Source organism: Typopeltis vanoorti, chromosome 7, assembly GCF_054136105.1.
Source record: "Typopeltis vanoorti isolate ZY-2024b chromosome 7, IOZ_Tvanoo_1.0, whole genome shotgun sequence".
Classification (NCBI taxonomy): domain Eukaryota; kingdom Metazoa; phylum Arthropoda; class Arachnida; order Uropygi; family Thelyphonidae; genus Typopeltis; species Typopeltis vanoorti.
This window is the reverse complement of record NC_143555.1, coordinates 8,917,087-8,933,463: the sequence shown is the minus strand read 5'-3', so window position 1 is coordinate 8,933,463 and position 16,377 is coordinate 8,917,087. Positions and strand designations below refer to the sequence as shown.

General features: G+C 33.7%; 1 protein-coding gene across 1 annotated transcript in view; it reads left to right on the top strand.

Annotated features, from left to right (window-relative positions):
* LOC150104475 (LIM domain kinase 1-like) overlaps positions 1–16,377 on the top strand; it is a 390,472-nt gene that overhangs the window by 169,913 nt on the left and 204,182 nt on the right. Inside the window, exon 8 of the mRNA XM_090395560.1 lies at positions 13,088–13,238. Coding sequence (XP_090251686.1) covers positions 13,088–13,238 — 151 coding nt within the window. The remainder of the gene's footprint in view (positions 1–13,087; positions 13,239–16,377) is intronic.

Sequence of the window (16,377 nt, the reverse complement as noted above, 5' to 3'; positions counted from 1 at the left end):
TAATCTCAGCTCTTTACATTATGCAGATGATGTTATACTTTTAAATAAATCCAGTACAAGTCTGCAAGATTCCCTGACTAAATTGAATAACTGTTGTAATAGATATTGTATGAAGGTCAGCAATAACAAGACAAAGATAATGAAAATATCAACTGCATTGTGAATGGAGAACCTATAGAACAAGTAAAAACATTTCAGCTACTTAGGCATGATTTTTAGTGACGATGGTAAATTAAATATGGAAATAGACAACAGTCAACAAAGCTGGTGTGGTAGTAAGTCAACTGAATAAATTTATATAGAATAAGAGAAATTACTCAAAACAGTAAATTAGCTGTATACAAGACAGTGTTCAAACTAATTTTAACTTATGGATCTGAGAGCTGGGTTAGGGAAAAAACACTTGACCAAAGAAGACTAGAGATCACAGATATGAGAGTCCTGAGAAAGATTAGGGGTATGAACAGATGGCTTGAATGGCAATATCATTAAAAATGAGGCTATTAGGAAAGAACTTGAGATTGTTAGCATCCAAGAATGTGTTAGCAGAGCTAATCTCAGGTGGTCACTTAAACAGAATGGGACAGGAAAGATTAGCAAAACAAGTGTTCTCTGCCAGATTGGAAGGAAAAAGACCCAGAGGAAGACCAAGATATAGGTGGATCGATAAAGTAAAAACTGCCTTAGAAGACAGAAATATAAGATCCGATAATGTTGGAGTCTTGACATGTAATAGATTGATTTGGAGAAAAATTTTAAATAGGAAGTTAGTATTGATGTAAATTTTTCATGTAGTACTGTCATATCATGTATACCCCTTGAGAGTACATGTCAAGAATTTGATTTTGATGAAGGGGGGGGGGTGCTTAAGGGTTGAAGCTGTATAACTGAGAGGAGCCCTCCACATAGCCTTTAAAGGAATGCAGAGAACTGACAGGACATCTGACCTAATGTCCAATCCTCATCTTCTCGTGGTGTACCCTGTTGAGTATTTTCTTGGATACTGAATGAATGAGGACGGGCTTGCAATTTGGGATTTAGCCGACCAAATTGTATTCTTATTGACTTAAACCACAATATAAAATGGTGGTACAAATTATGGCCAGCAGTTTTTTTTTTTTTTAATTAAAAAAAATGTATTCTTGACATATGAGAACTTATAATGGTATCGTGTGCAGGCAAGTGGTTAAGAAGAAACAAGCAACTGTTGATGTATTTCTTGAAGGCTGTAGGCATTGGTGGGGAGAGAAGAAAGTATAAAGAAGGAAGGAAGGCTGTTACAAAGATCAGAGAGAGAAGTTGGAATGAAGGAGAATGAGAAGTATGTTCTGTAAATGTGAAAACTAAAATAAGTATGCATAGTCAGTAGTAGCTATTCTTGACGTTGTTTTTCTTCATGTTGTGAAGAAAATAAATTATATCTACCACGAACTGGAACAGTCTGACATAGCAGAACATGCTATCTTGACTAAACATATTTTTTTGGAAAAAAAACTAAGCTTTTACATAAAAGTATGTTCCTTAGAGTGCTTACACAGGGTTGAACCAAAAGTCTCACACATCAGAATTGCAGCTGAACTGCATCGAAGTGTTTAAATTCTAATTATTCACTTTGCAATAGATGGCACCCTATGACTATTGGCCACTATCATGTAATCTGTCCACCAAAAGTCTATTATTGGGCATCCATCACATAGTTTTGTTTATGAGGACACCAAATCTTACTTTCCCAGGAGCAACAAGTTATTTTGCTGTCGTTCTTATGCAGATGTTGTGGAGGATTGTTATCGGAAGTATCCAGACTCTGTTGTTCTTCAAAATTCAACAGTTACAAGATTAGGAGAGAATAAATGACTACTATTTGGGTTTTTTTGGTCAAATTTATTTTAAAACAAAGTTATACCAACTAGTTTCACCAATTATGGCTGCTGGCTTCATTAGGGTAAAAGATGTATAAAAATAGTAAGAACACTTAAATGCTAAAAACTGTTAACACTAAAACTATAAAATAACAGTTTTTTAACATTTAAGTGTTCTTACTATTTTTATACATCTTTTACCCTGATGAAGCCAGCAGCCACAGTTGGTATAACTTTGTTTTAAAATAAATTTGACCCAAAAAACCCACATAGTAGTCATTTATTCTCTCCTATAGTTCGTGTGGTCAAAAATAACAGTATTACCATCATTTACAAGATTAATCACTTTCAGGAAATTTGTTGCAGACAAGCAATGGCATGGATGACCTTCCATTTTGACTGAGGCTGAAGTTACCATGGTACACGACTTGTTGCAAAATTCCTCTTCAAAGAGTCTTAGAAAATTCTCTTCATGGACAGGTATGCCATATAGCAGGGGTGTTCAACCCATCGATCGCGGAGCAATTTTTGGTCGATCTCTTGTGTATTCCTCCTTACTTACAAATTTAATTAAAACTGAAAACATAATATTTTATTTATCATTATTTTGTATTATTTTTAATCGCTTTAAGTGTATTGCTATTGTTTATTTATTTTTCGTTAAAATTGTCAAATGAATTATTTTCTTATAAGTCTGGGTAAATGAATTAATTTGGATCAGTGGAAGTCACACAGTGAGCCGAGTGAATACGATTATAAGCAAAGTGTAAAAACTCGATTGTAGCTTAAATATTAAATATTCCAAAGCACGTTACATCGATTTTTTACTTAGGTTAAGCCCCATGTGAATATCGTAAAAAATAAACTTTGTTTGTCTCGGTATAGTTTGTATTAGATGTTTTTGTAAATAACTCTTTTGAAGTTAACTGTATATACTGTATACTGCTTTAATAAGAATATGTTAGAGTGTTAAAAACAAAGGCAATGTTTTTGTCACCGAAGCTGCACATGGTGGCATTAGAAAGATTGTTATTGAAACTTGTATGTATGAGAAAGGCTTGCAGGCTCTAAGTGTAAACATCTTCGAAGTCAGTCAGAAAGAGTTCAAACAACTTTCTGATGGCCGGCAACTTACAATCAAAAGAAAGCAGAGGAGAACCAAAGGCGTGCCATACTTAAAACTTAAGATTGAAAGACTCATATCGATTCTTTTGGGGGTTGTCAAAGTTCATGTGAGGTCTCAGAGGAGGCCTAATAAAAAGGGACTGAAGCAAGCAGAAGGGGTCCTGGTTCCAGAATTTCTGTCAGAGAGGAGGCCGCCAGGTCCAGAGTTGGCGTCAGAGAGACGGCCCGGATCCATGTTACTTGAGAGAGGAGTTTCCCGCTTCCAGAAAGGAGCTTCTCAGTTCGAGACGTCGCTAGAGCAAGACTACTTCTAGGCCGCAGACAAGGTTTCAAATTGCCGAAAAGAAGAGTTTCAATTGCCGGAGAAAAGTTTCCAGGCCAGGTTAATGTCAGACATTCACTAGTGTGTTGCATTTTCATTACAATTTGATGAATCAAACGATTTCACTGATATTGCTCAGTTAATGGTATTTATTCGCATGGTATTTCAAGATTATTCAGGTAAAGAAGAATTTTTGAAAATTATACCATTATTGGGAAGGACTAGGGGAGAAGACATTTTTTCGGCATTTGATGAATTTGTGAAACAACACAAACTTCCGCTTTTTAAACTTGTGTCTATTACTACTAATGGTGCTCCTGCAATGATAGGTAATAAATCAGTCTTCATTTCATTATGTAAAAACGATGACAAATATCCAGATTTTTTAATGTACCACTGTATTATTCACCAACAAGTACTATGTAGTAAAAGATTAAACACAAAAGATGTTTTGGATATTACATTTAAAATTGTAAATTCTGTTCGAGGAAAAGCCTTGAAATGGCGGTTATTTAAATTACAGGCAGATGATGATAGGAAACTTCTGTTGTACAGTAATGTTCGCTTGCTCAGCAGAGGTCAATTTTTAGAAAGATTTCTTGTATTAATCAACGATATAAAAATTTTTCTTGATGAAAAAGGAGATATTTATCCACAATTTAGTGATAAAAGATGGTTGTTACACTTATCATTTTTAGTAGATTTCTGTACGAAATTAAGCAATTTAAATTTAGAATTACAAGGTAGAGATAAAAATTTAATTGACATGTTAAGTCCAATAAAAACTTTCCAACAATACTTACGTTTATTAAAGAAAAATATAAATGACTGCAAATTTAGACATCTCCCATATTTATTAAAATTTTGAACAAAATCAAGAAATGCTTCGCTATGAGTTAAAAGAATTTATTCGTGAAATAGAATTAGTTGAGGAAGAAATAAATTCAAGATTTAAAGATTTTAATAAAACTGAAATGATTGTATCTTTTATCAATAATCCATTTCAAGAAAACTTGAACATCACAGAAATTTCAAATAAAATTAGTGGGCTGTTTGATATAAACCAAGCTGAAGTAGAACTTGAGATAATAAACATTCAGAATAGTTTACATTTAAAATCAATAAACAATGAAGTCATTTGGAAGTATGCACATGAAATATTCCCAATATTAACTGATATTGCATGAAAAATTCTATCGTGTTTCGGATTGACATACTTGTCAGAATCCGCTTTTTCAATACGACAGTCATAAAAAATCAATTAAGAAACCAAATTACAAATGATCGTTTGGATGATTGTCTGCGATTGGCTACTTCTTCATATCAACTTGACTATGAAAATATTGCGAGGTACAAACAATGCCAAATTTCACATTCACTTTTTTTTTTTTTTAATCAACCAGCATTTCATGTAACTTGTGAGTTTGTAATCAGTGTGTTGATTTTTCTAACTTTGGTTTTCCAAAATAGAGAAATAAATATTTTATTCCAATATATATATATATATATATATATATTTTTTTTTTTTTTTTTGTTGTATTAAAATAATTAAAAGTGAAAATAAATTTTTAAATACATGAAGTTTTTAGTTGTGTATTTTTTTTTGTGCTTTATTTTTAGTTGTTTATTTGTGTGTAATCAGATATCAGGTTGGGGGAACGTGATCTATATAAGAGAGTAGATCGGCAAATAACATATATAAGAGTGTAGATCGGTGAATAACATATATAAGAGAGTAGATCGGCGAATAACTTTTTATAGAAAAGTAGCTCGCATAGTAAAAAAAAAAAAGGTTGAACACAACATATATAAGAGAGTAGATCGGCGAATAACTTTTTATAGAAAAGTAGAAAAGTAGCTCGCATAGTAAAAAAAAAAAAAAGGTTGAACACCACTGCCATATTGCAGTAAATGGAGAGCCACCAAACAATTAAAGCTTCATTCATACCATGTTATCAGTTCAAGAATTGAAGCCGCTGGATAAGGAAAAACGTGTTGTGTACTGTAGGTGGTTTTGATCATTTTTCAAAGAAAATGGAGTTTGAGCTGGACAATTTTTCTTCAGTGACGAATCTTGGTTCCAACTAAGTGGATACTTAAATAGCTAAAATAACAGAATTTGGTCATCGGAAAATCCTCATGCTTTCATGGAAAACCCTTGCATTCTCTGAAAATTTAAGTGTAGCGTGCAGTATCACACTGCATTTCGGACCCATTTTCTTTAAGATAACATTGAACAGAGCACTGTACCAAGACATCATCACCCAGTTTGCGGCTCTCCTTGAGATTGAAGAACATGATTGTTGTTGTCAGCAGGACTATGCCACTTGCTATATATCAAATGAAACAATGCAATTTTTGCAATAGATTTTTGATGACTAATTTCTAAAGGACTTTTGCCCCTGAGTTCACCAGATTTCTTTTTAAGGGGGTTACCTGAAAGGTAAGGGTATATTAAAAATAATCCTCACATTGGGGGAACTGAAGACGATCATCACTGAAGCAATCAGAGCAGTCAGTAATTCCATGCTTCGAAGATTTGCCTCCAATTTGGTAAAAAGCTCATGTACCTGTGTTCAGGTACAGAACGAGGTGACCATTTTGAACATTTGCTCTAATAATGTTTATTTTTGTGCCTTTATCAACCTTTCTGTTAGCTTTCCTTGTAACAGTTTAGTTCTATAAACTTTGTCACTAATATTGAAAAATCCAAGTTTATTTTATGATGTGCATGACTTTTGGATCACCATATATAAAGAGAGTTGTGAGACCTTTCTACACACCAATTGGTCTTCAGTTATCCCCTTTATGGGAAATATTATTACATCATTATGCAAATTTCTGATTATTGTAATTTTTTATATTTTTTTTAAACAATTATGAATTTTACTGATTGTTTGTTCTATTACTGTTGTAGTGGCCTTTTTTGAAAATGATTCTTTAATTATAATTTTATGTTGTGTTTGATTATCAATGTATTGAAGATGCCTGTGATACATAGGCAAAAATTATACAGCTAATAAATTTATTTCACAACGTTCTAGTTTCTGTGTTTAATTTTCTATGTCAACTTACATACTGATATTAAAGTATCTGTCAGCAGTGATCTTTCATAATCTGTCCACCAGAAGACTAACACGTTGAGTCCTATCGATGTATATTTACATTGCTAAATTAAAAATTCCAAGAATAATAATATATGATTGAAATCCATTATCAGACTGTACTGTAGTTAAATTTGAACCTTCAGCTTCATTATCTATGGGGATGGTTGACTTTTATCAATAAAAAAGGGAATTTATATTAGTATATCGTAATGCCTGCCCATCAGCTGCATCACGTACGATCGCATGTGTTCATGTTTATATTACATCATGCCATCATAACTCTGGCTACTCCAATCTAAATAATATAAGGGATTCACAACTCTCTTCTTCATGACCTGAGAGATCAGTTTGAATTTCTTTGTCACCATGGAGAGACCAGGACCCAGTGGTGCTCAAAGCAGGGGTGTAAAACGGTTCTTGAGTGAACACAAATTAGAACAAATGCTCGAGGAAATACTTGATAATGAAGGATCTGAATTAGATGATTGGGCAGGCAGTGATCCAGAACAAGGGGAAGCAGATCTTCCCACAAATTTCAGCTCTGAGTAAATAGACAGTGACGCAGAACTTCGAACGAGGGCTGACTAAATTCGAGGCCATCCAGTGAGTCATGTTTGTGATCGCATGCAAGGTCATGGCATTTCAAAAACTGAATGCCCTAATTCAATTATTTACCACTCGACTTTTGTGACCAGTAGTGGATAATTATAGTGATGTACACCCTATGTAAAATGATATTTTCATCATAATGATAACACACATAAATTTTATTTATAATTTTTTCATTATTTCTGTAACATCTAAGCAATATTTTGACTGAATTTGTTGAATTTTGAGCACTAAAGAAGTAAATGTAAGTAGAAACTAATGAAAAATTAACTTTTAATTTTTTTCAAAAATCTTGATTTTTTGCAACCCGTTTCTGGAGCCCATACCACATGTATAACTACAATTTTTGTTCCAATTGTTTGTCAGAAATGCTAACTAAAAGACAAAAAATGAATGATTATTTGGATGTTCCATAGAAATACTGCACAGCAATTTTTTTAAATAGAGCTGAAAATGGTCAGAACACACGGTTCTTTAAGTCCCAGTAGTTCTAGGACTCAAAGTGTTGATCTTGTTCCTCTCCATCTCCCAAAACACTTGCTCTCTTCTTAACAGAGCTCTAATAAGTATTATTTAGATATCCTTTATTAACTCTCACCATAACCCTGTCCCAGTCTCCTTTTTTTTTTTTTCAGAACACCCATTACCCAACCACTTGAAATCTTGTATTCTTTGGCGTTATAGTAAGTGCCAAATGAGAGATGACCTTCATGATTTCTATTACTCCTTTTTTTGGATTGATTAATAATTTTGCTCTTATGAATCGAACACCTGCCTTCAACCAAATAGCGGAAATAATTATTCTTGATAGAATGAAGGCCTTTTTTCTATTCAGAACCTCTCGCCATTGACATAAAAGCTTGGTTATTTCAACATGTGCCAAGGCAGTCTGAGAAAAGAATTCAGCATGCTGCAGTTTGCTCAAAACCAAAACTCTTTAACTTCACTTAGCTTATTCTTTTATATGCAACAGCAGCAAAAAGACTATCAGTAGTACAAGTCTGACTTTGAACAGGTAAAGTGGAAAAAAGCTTGCCTCTTGCTCAAATGACATTTGAGACTTCTATTCTGCTTGCCACAGTAGGGACAACTTTTGTTCATCTATATTTCTGCCTCTCTGACATCCTGATGGTGCTGTTGTTATCAGCCAAAGACATTGCTACCTTTTGCACAATTTTTTCTTCCACCGCCTACATTGATGGCCAATGTAAAATACTCCTGCTTTACCAAGACAAGCTCACTCACTTCGTACCTCATCTGATCTTTTGTTAAAAAACCTTCAGAAGAATCTGGAATATGCTGGATCCCTAAGTCTTCTTGTTCTGATAGCCTCCCCTCCTTAGTTGTGCTTGAAACTTGTGCTACAGAATTGATGCATTTTCTGTATCATCTTTTATACTTATTAAGTATCCATTCTTCTTCTTCAGAAATAAACCTTTATTTAGTCCATTCAAAAGAAAGGAGAAAAAAATTTCTTGAAGACAGATGCTACAGCAAAACATGTATATATAATCTCTTTTATTCCTATTTTTTGTTTTATGGTCTACTGTCTACACTTTGCAATTGAATTTTCAATTTCTGCTCTGATCATATATCATAGTGGATGGCCATTTCCTTTTAGATTTCCCTATCAGTGTGGAGTACCCCAGAACTGTGTACTTTGCTTACATTCTTTTCCCTGTTCATGGATAATTTTCTTTCACTAACCACAAATCCATGTTCAGATCCCATCCAAGTTTTACTGGTGGGATATATATTTCAGATAATAAGATGTTCCATAATCACTGTCTGAAACTGATCCAACTGTAATTCAGTGGGATGATGACAGCCTTGACATGTTCTGTATAATCAAAACATATTTCTGTTTTATTGCAAAAATTCTACCTTTCACCTCCTCTTCACTTCTTGATAATACAGAGATCTCTCTGATCTTGCATAAAAATTTTTTTGGCTGACAGGATACTTCACTTATTTTCTTGCATAAGTACATGGCATTCTTTTTTCTTATAAAACGAAACATCCTTTTCTGCTCCAAACGTGTCTCACCTGTACACCTCTGAACACTATAAATCTCATATCCATCCTGCCTTACAGTATTGTTTTCACATTTGGTGTGGTACACCAAAATTCTTCCTAGAAATGCTTGCTGCTGTCCAGAAGAGAGCAGTCCAGTTAACTGATGATCAATCTCTTGCTGATTCCCTGCAATCATGTTCTCACATTATGTTTCTGCCTCATGCCTATGATATGGATGTTTTCCTGGATGCTGAACTAGTTGCCTCCATTCTAAATACACGAAAAACTGTTGGTCGGCATCCATTTGCTGCCCAGCTTCAAACATACTGAAACACTCGTCCTCTTCTTTCATTCCATGTACTCTGGTGTTTTTGAACAGTCTATATACTCTGTTTCACCTAAGAACTGTAACTTCTAGTGTAAAGCGGATATTTCATCATCATCATCATCATGCCTATCAAGGATTTAGGCCTAGAGTGGCCTGTTCCAGCCTTAGATCCATCGTTGAATCTTTTAAGAGGACGTCCTGGTTTTTTTTTTCTTTCTAATGGCTTGTTTTGGTAATCTTTATGTTTTCATTCTTTGAACATGTTCGATCCATTTATGTTTGTATTGTTTAATTTTTTCTATTACTGCTTTCTGGTTTAATTCTTTCATAATTTCTTCATTTCTTTTGTGATTAAATAGAGTATACTTTGCAGTTTTTCTCATAAACTTTATTTCACTTATATACATTAGGACTGGTAGGGCTAATGTATTGTATGCTTTTAGTCTGGTTTGTTTAAATATAGAGTTAATCACACCTGTTATTTTTAAATATTTTGCTATTTTTAGGTTTATATCTTTTTTATTTTCATATGTAATCATACAACCTAGGTAGTTAAATGAATTCACCTGTTCTAAAATCTTGTTATCTATTACTATTTTAGTTTTTACTGGATCTTATCCTTTAAAGGCCATAGTTTTTGATTTTTCTGTTGATATTATCATACCATAATCTTCTGCTATCTCATTTAGATTTAAAATAGCTTTCTGTAAGTTATCTTCAGAATTTGTAATTATTATTTGGTCATCGGCAAAAAGGGGAGTGTTTAAGTTCACAGTAGGAGAAAGTTTAATACCTTGATGGAAATTTTTATTCCATTTTATTATTATTTCCTTTAGGTAAATATTTAAAAAGAGTTGCTGAGAGGGGACATCCTTGTCGGACTCCTTGATTTATCTCTCTCTCTTATATGATAGCTCATGATTTAATCTTATTTGTATTTGATTATTTTCATATATACTTATGATAGCTTTTAGGATATTATTTGGTATTTGTCTTTCTTTTAATATGTTAAATAAAATGCTTCTTTTACCTTTATTGAATGCTTTTTCAAAGTCAATAAATGTAATATGTGTTTCTAAATTGTATTCTCTTCTTTTTTCTATTATTAATTTTAGGCTAAATCCGTTCTGTACTTCTAAAATAAAGTTTTCAGAATATTTTATTAGTTTGTTATTTAAAATTCTGCTATATATTTTGTAACAGGAATTTAGTATACCTGTATAGTTTTTAGGGTCATCTCTACTACCTTTTTTAAAGATAGGAATCACAATTGCTTTTTTTCCATTCTATTGAGTGGTGTTATGTTGTACCCGGCTGCGCCTTTGTTATAATCGTGTTTTGTTCTTTACTTTATGTTCTATATTAAATCCTTGTCGTACTAACTAAGCCTGAAATCTCTAACTTATCTCTCTGGGGCTGCTTCTCTATTCGGAACTCTGACAAAATTTATTTATTTTAGCTGCGCAAACCAGAGTCCTAGTACAGAAGAATTCTTGTACAAAGAAACTTTCCCAGAGTTTAAGTATTACCTAATTTTATTAAAGAATTAAGTGCCTATAGAAATTTCAACATTGCAGTCATGGCCTAAACTTTCTAAACTTTCTTTAATTCCCCCTTATTCACAGGTTCAAACTTTAGTGAGTGGTAATTTCAATCTCATGCTCAGACAAACTCAGACTTACATAGAAAAAACATGTTTATCAATTATCAAAAATTCATACAATAAACTTTTACATATCAAGGTATATCATATCAGAATTCTAATTCATTAGCTGAGCTATAAGGAACATATTAATTATCTAAACACTCCAATTTTACACCTATAGATTAAGTAAGTACATATTTATCATGAAATAGTAATTCAGAATTCTAAGTAAAACTTGCTAACAAAGGTTAATGCACATTCAACTAAGTGTTGCATACTCTCAGGCTTTCAGACTACTAGTCCAATATAATTAGATTAACGCGTTACTGAGCACAAAAGTCACCTAAAAGTTCTCTTTCTTCTCAATCAGAAATATGTTCTTCTCACTTTGCCCCAATACTAATTGTTACAAGAATAAGGAATTTACTGTACATTACCAGTGTCCTGAGAGGATATCGCTTTTCTTTTCATCCGTCCTTTGTTGTCAGATGTCTTTCTGCTTTATCACGTCACGTCCACATGGAGATTACGCTGATCGACGCAAATAGCCATTCCTTGCACTTTGCCGTATATATACGCTCGTCTACTGGATCGATATCGTCATCTTGGCCATCCTTTTTGAGGAACTTATTCCGCTGATTCGCATCGGTAAACTTTTACCGGTGGCCCTAGTTGGTGTCTGCCGTCAGCTCATGTATAGCATGCCCGACTCCTTCAGCTAGTAACCGGGAAGGAGAATACTTCCAGGGCCGTCGATCGGTCAGCACTCTGCTTGTCCACACAAGAAAACAGGAACAGAAAAACAGGGGGTTCAAACCTGAGCGAACTCGCCTTTCATTCTTCTTTTTAGTGCCCTCTTTTCGTAATGGAGGATCTCTCACTGTGCTCTCCTATTCGCCCCTACACGATTGCATCACACTTCTGCTCCGCGCAAGTTCAGTGCGCCTTCCACGAATGCTTCCTTTGCGCCGTGATGTCATTGTAGACAGTTAGCTTCCTTTGAACCTTTGTTTGCACTTAGATTTACATTTTTATACAGTATAATTTAGACATCAATAATTTTAACAATATAATTCAATTTTGACATACAATTTTTTCCTCAACTTTTACTTCTTTCTAAGGTAATTGTAACAGGTTTTCTTTTATATTTTTCTTAATTAACCAATAGTGCAAGCATTTCTAGCTCAGAATTTTGTTTCTTGTTAAATCTTGAATGAATGAATTTTTGTTGAAAGAGTCCCCATTCAAGATCTAACAGTGGGTTACTAGTTGAATAGATTTTATTTAAAAATAATAGGAGTGTTTCTTTGAACCTTGTGAATATTTACATTAAAAAAAAAAATACTGTAGCCTGCTGATTCTCAGTGCTTCAGACATAAGGTCTTGAGGCATTCCTGGATTCAGCTGATACATTAGAAACATGCTGGCAAGTTCATTTTTAATATCAAAACCAACCTCCGAAATCTATTTTTCTTCCTGTTTTGCTCTTTCTTTCGGAAAGAAGAAATATCCTCCTTCATACCCCTTGAGCTGACCTTCTTCAGCATAAATTATTGATTTGTTGATTTACACATTTATTTAATTAATGTAATTCCTAGCTGAATTGCACATTAAGAAATTATAATATAATTTATAAATAATATAAGGTATATTACTAAATAATATAATATACTTGTAATAAAGGACCATAGAACCCATACTATTTCAGACAGTAAACATAGTGTTAGGATTAGGGACCAAGAGTTGTCAGCTGCCTACCTTCACCAGATTCCATGTGTGATTTCTGGTTATCAGTGGAGATTGAATTGCCCCTTCAGTCTTCAAAAGTTAGGTAGGTCTAAAACAGCCAAACCTACTTCCTATAGGAGAATAAAATACATTAGTAAATTTTTTATTTTTAGTTTTTTAAAATAATATAGATTAATAAATTACTTCATTTGACTAATAGATCTGCGGAATAAGCTACATTTCCGTTTAATGTACCTTATTCTTTTTTTTTTTTTTTTTAAAAAAAAAGGTTGAAATAAGTAAAGGTTTGTTCTATGATTTTTTTTTTTTTTTTTTTTTTTCTTATAGTGATCATCTTCCAAGTACAAGCAGGTTGCCTTATGACTTAAGCAGGACTAAGTCGTTTCGAGTGGAACCTAAAACTCAAAGAATTTTTCGTGCTTCTGATCTAGTTCAGGGAAAATTGTTGGGAAAAGGTTTCTTTGGTCAAGTTTATCAAGTAAGTTCATATTTTTATACTGAAGCATGAAGTTCATACTACAGAATTAAAAATATTCCATCATCTGCTTGCCTGGTTGACCTAGTTGATAGTGCATTCGCTTTCCAACCGTAGGTGATGAGTATGAATCCTTGCAGAAGGAGATGTTTGCAAATGTTTTTAGGTGATAGACAACATCAACTTCCTGATGTGATTCCACTCACTATGTATTGGAAGCTTGAAGAAGCTCAGAAAAGTTTCTTGTTTTATCTCTAACAGGATTTCTGGATTGCATAATCATTAGCTTACTCAAGGTTCTACTGTGCTATAAACTTATCTGATTTATTCACATGTATTTGCAAGAAGTTATGTTGTATATTATTACAGAAATATGTTAAAACAGCTATAAATGTTAGGAGAAATTTATGATTTTTGCCAGTGTTTATTTGTCTTGTTAACTTTTATGCTATAATTTTTCAAAAATAAAATGTTAAGATTGTAAAGAAACTTAATTATTTATTCATGATTCTTGCATATATGTGTATATGTGTGTGTATGCTTAAGAGCAGGTGACAGACAACACAGAAACACTATATTATGAAAAACAAAGGAAGTGTGAAATTATTATATGTACTTTGGTATTAAGTTGAATCGCTTTTCTTCCTTTGAAATTTGTAAAAGGTATATTTATTATTTTTCCACGAATAACCAGCTGTCAGCATTTTTGTATGAAATCTTATTTACGTGACTGATAATCTTATTCATCATTGTTATGTGACATCGTGACAGAATGTATGTTGCTATCATATCATAGATGTGTTCAAATTAGAAATCCCCAAGGAAGAAATGTACAGTCATCCCTCGAACGTAAGTCGATACATTAAACCAACAGAGTTATAGGGGTTAGGGACTTAACAGTAATAAGTATACTGTCATTTTAATTTTTAAACGTTATTATAAAACTGTACTGTGCATTACTGCCACAATAAAACAGTAGAATAATCACCCAAATCTTCCTCCACAATCACATCTTCATTACCTTCACTGTGTGAACAATCAGGCTGTGGCTCTTCTGGTGTAACCTTTGTTTTTTTTTATGAAAATGTCCAATGTGCTTTGCTTATTCCTCTTCTTCTTTTCATCATAAATTTATTCATAGTGAGCATACGTATCATGTACTTAGGTTTCTATTATTAAGTAGCTTTCAGCATTGGAGTCTATGTCTTCAGCCATTTTGAGAACATCGCTAACTGCAAAGAACATTTCTGCAAGACCCTTCACTGTAAATTGTTTAACTATCTTTTCCTGTTTCTCTTTTCACTCTTCCTTTTCTCATTTTTCCTTTTTCTGCAACAGTTGTTCCTCTATATTAAAGATACCAAGCAATTTTATCAGCTAGGTTTTTATCCTTTTTCCGAAGTAAGCAAACAGATAAGTATGTCAAGTTTGTGCCTGTGCATACTGCAAGACCGGGGCAACTCTTGTAAGTAGTGCCACACCGAGACAACTCGTCATAAAGGTGGAGTAAGCTCTGATCACTTTTCTTAGTATTTTCCCCTAATGCAAAGCACATCCCCTTGCGGAGATGTATGATGCTATGCATTAAAGGCAGGGGCCACTACTCAGACCGGTTTCAACCTTTATTGAGGTCTCATCAGTGGGAGCCAGACCTAAAAATGCTAAGGTTGAAGTAATGCAGAGCTTATATGAATTTTACCTAAACAAGTTGCCACAAGGTGCTTTGACCTCATTAAATAAAAATCTCAGGATGAGAGTTAGATTTATAAAGTTTTTTACCTTGGGTATAAAATTGCTTGGTATCTTTAATATACTATATACCCAAGGTAAAAATCCTCCTACAGTTGCTCCTGTAGTTCGACCAATTCTTTGTTGGTCAATTCTTCAGGGGAACTCTCTATGAGTTGAATTATGTCATCATCATTCACTTCGAGATTCAGATTGTTTGCTAGGCCCACTATTTCAAACTTCCAAAAGCATGCAGAAACCTATTTAATGCCTTTTTCCATATGCCACTAATACATTGAGGGGTCACTTCGTCCCAAGCCCCAGCAATATTTTTAATAGCATGATAAATGTTGAATGTTTTCCAGAATTGCATGAGAGTCTGGTCATTTCCTTCAGTAGCAGAAATGGCTTGTGAAAATGTTCTCTGTAGATAATAACCATTAAACACTGCAAGAACTCCCTGATCCATCGGTTGGATCAATGAAGTAGTCTTTGGAGGCAGAAACATGACCGTTAACTTGATGAAGATTACTGCTATAAGACGTATAAGACCAATGACCTGGAGCATAATCTAGAATTAATAAAATTTTAAATTCTACATTATCTTTCACACAATAGCTTTTTATTTCACTCACATAACAGTTGATTAAGGCATCCTCAAACAATTTTTGAGTCATCCACGACTTCTTATTTCTCCGATAATGAACTGGGAGTATGCTTCCTAATGTTTTTGAAGATTCGTGGATTCTCACTGTGCCATATCACAAATGGTTTCAATTTATATCCAGCCATTACCTGTAATAGAATTGTATACGAGCATTAAGAGCTTTGAAACTAGGTATTGATTTTAGCTTTTTGTCGATGAATGTCTGGACATTTTTTTCCGAAATAAAGACATCTCATCCACATTAAATATATGCTGTGGCAAATAATTTTCCTCCGTAAAAATTTTATCCAATTTTTCCACAAACTCCTTGGCAGCCTTCTCAGCACTTGCACATTCCCATACATTTTCACATTATGCAGCTCAAAACGCTGCTTGAATCTCATGAACCAACCGGAAGAAGCGTTGAATTCGTAGTCATAATCGGGTTCTGCTTTCTCCTTCAACACATGTTGATGAAACTTAGTGCCTTAGCAGTTATGGTCACAGTGCTAAGGAATATGCACTTTTGGTTCAGGTCCTCTATCCATGATGCAAGTAGCTTTTCCATATTACTGATAGGACCTTGTCGTTGCTTCATCAGTATAGTCGATTTAATGGAAGCAGATCCTTTCACAGCGTCTACGATTTTATCCTTATTTTTCAAAATGGTTGTCACTGTAGAATGAGACCATCCGAAGTCATGTGAGATCACAATGACGGGCTTACAGCTTCATGTTGTTTCGAAGATACATCCATGATCCCTTATGG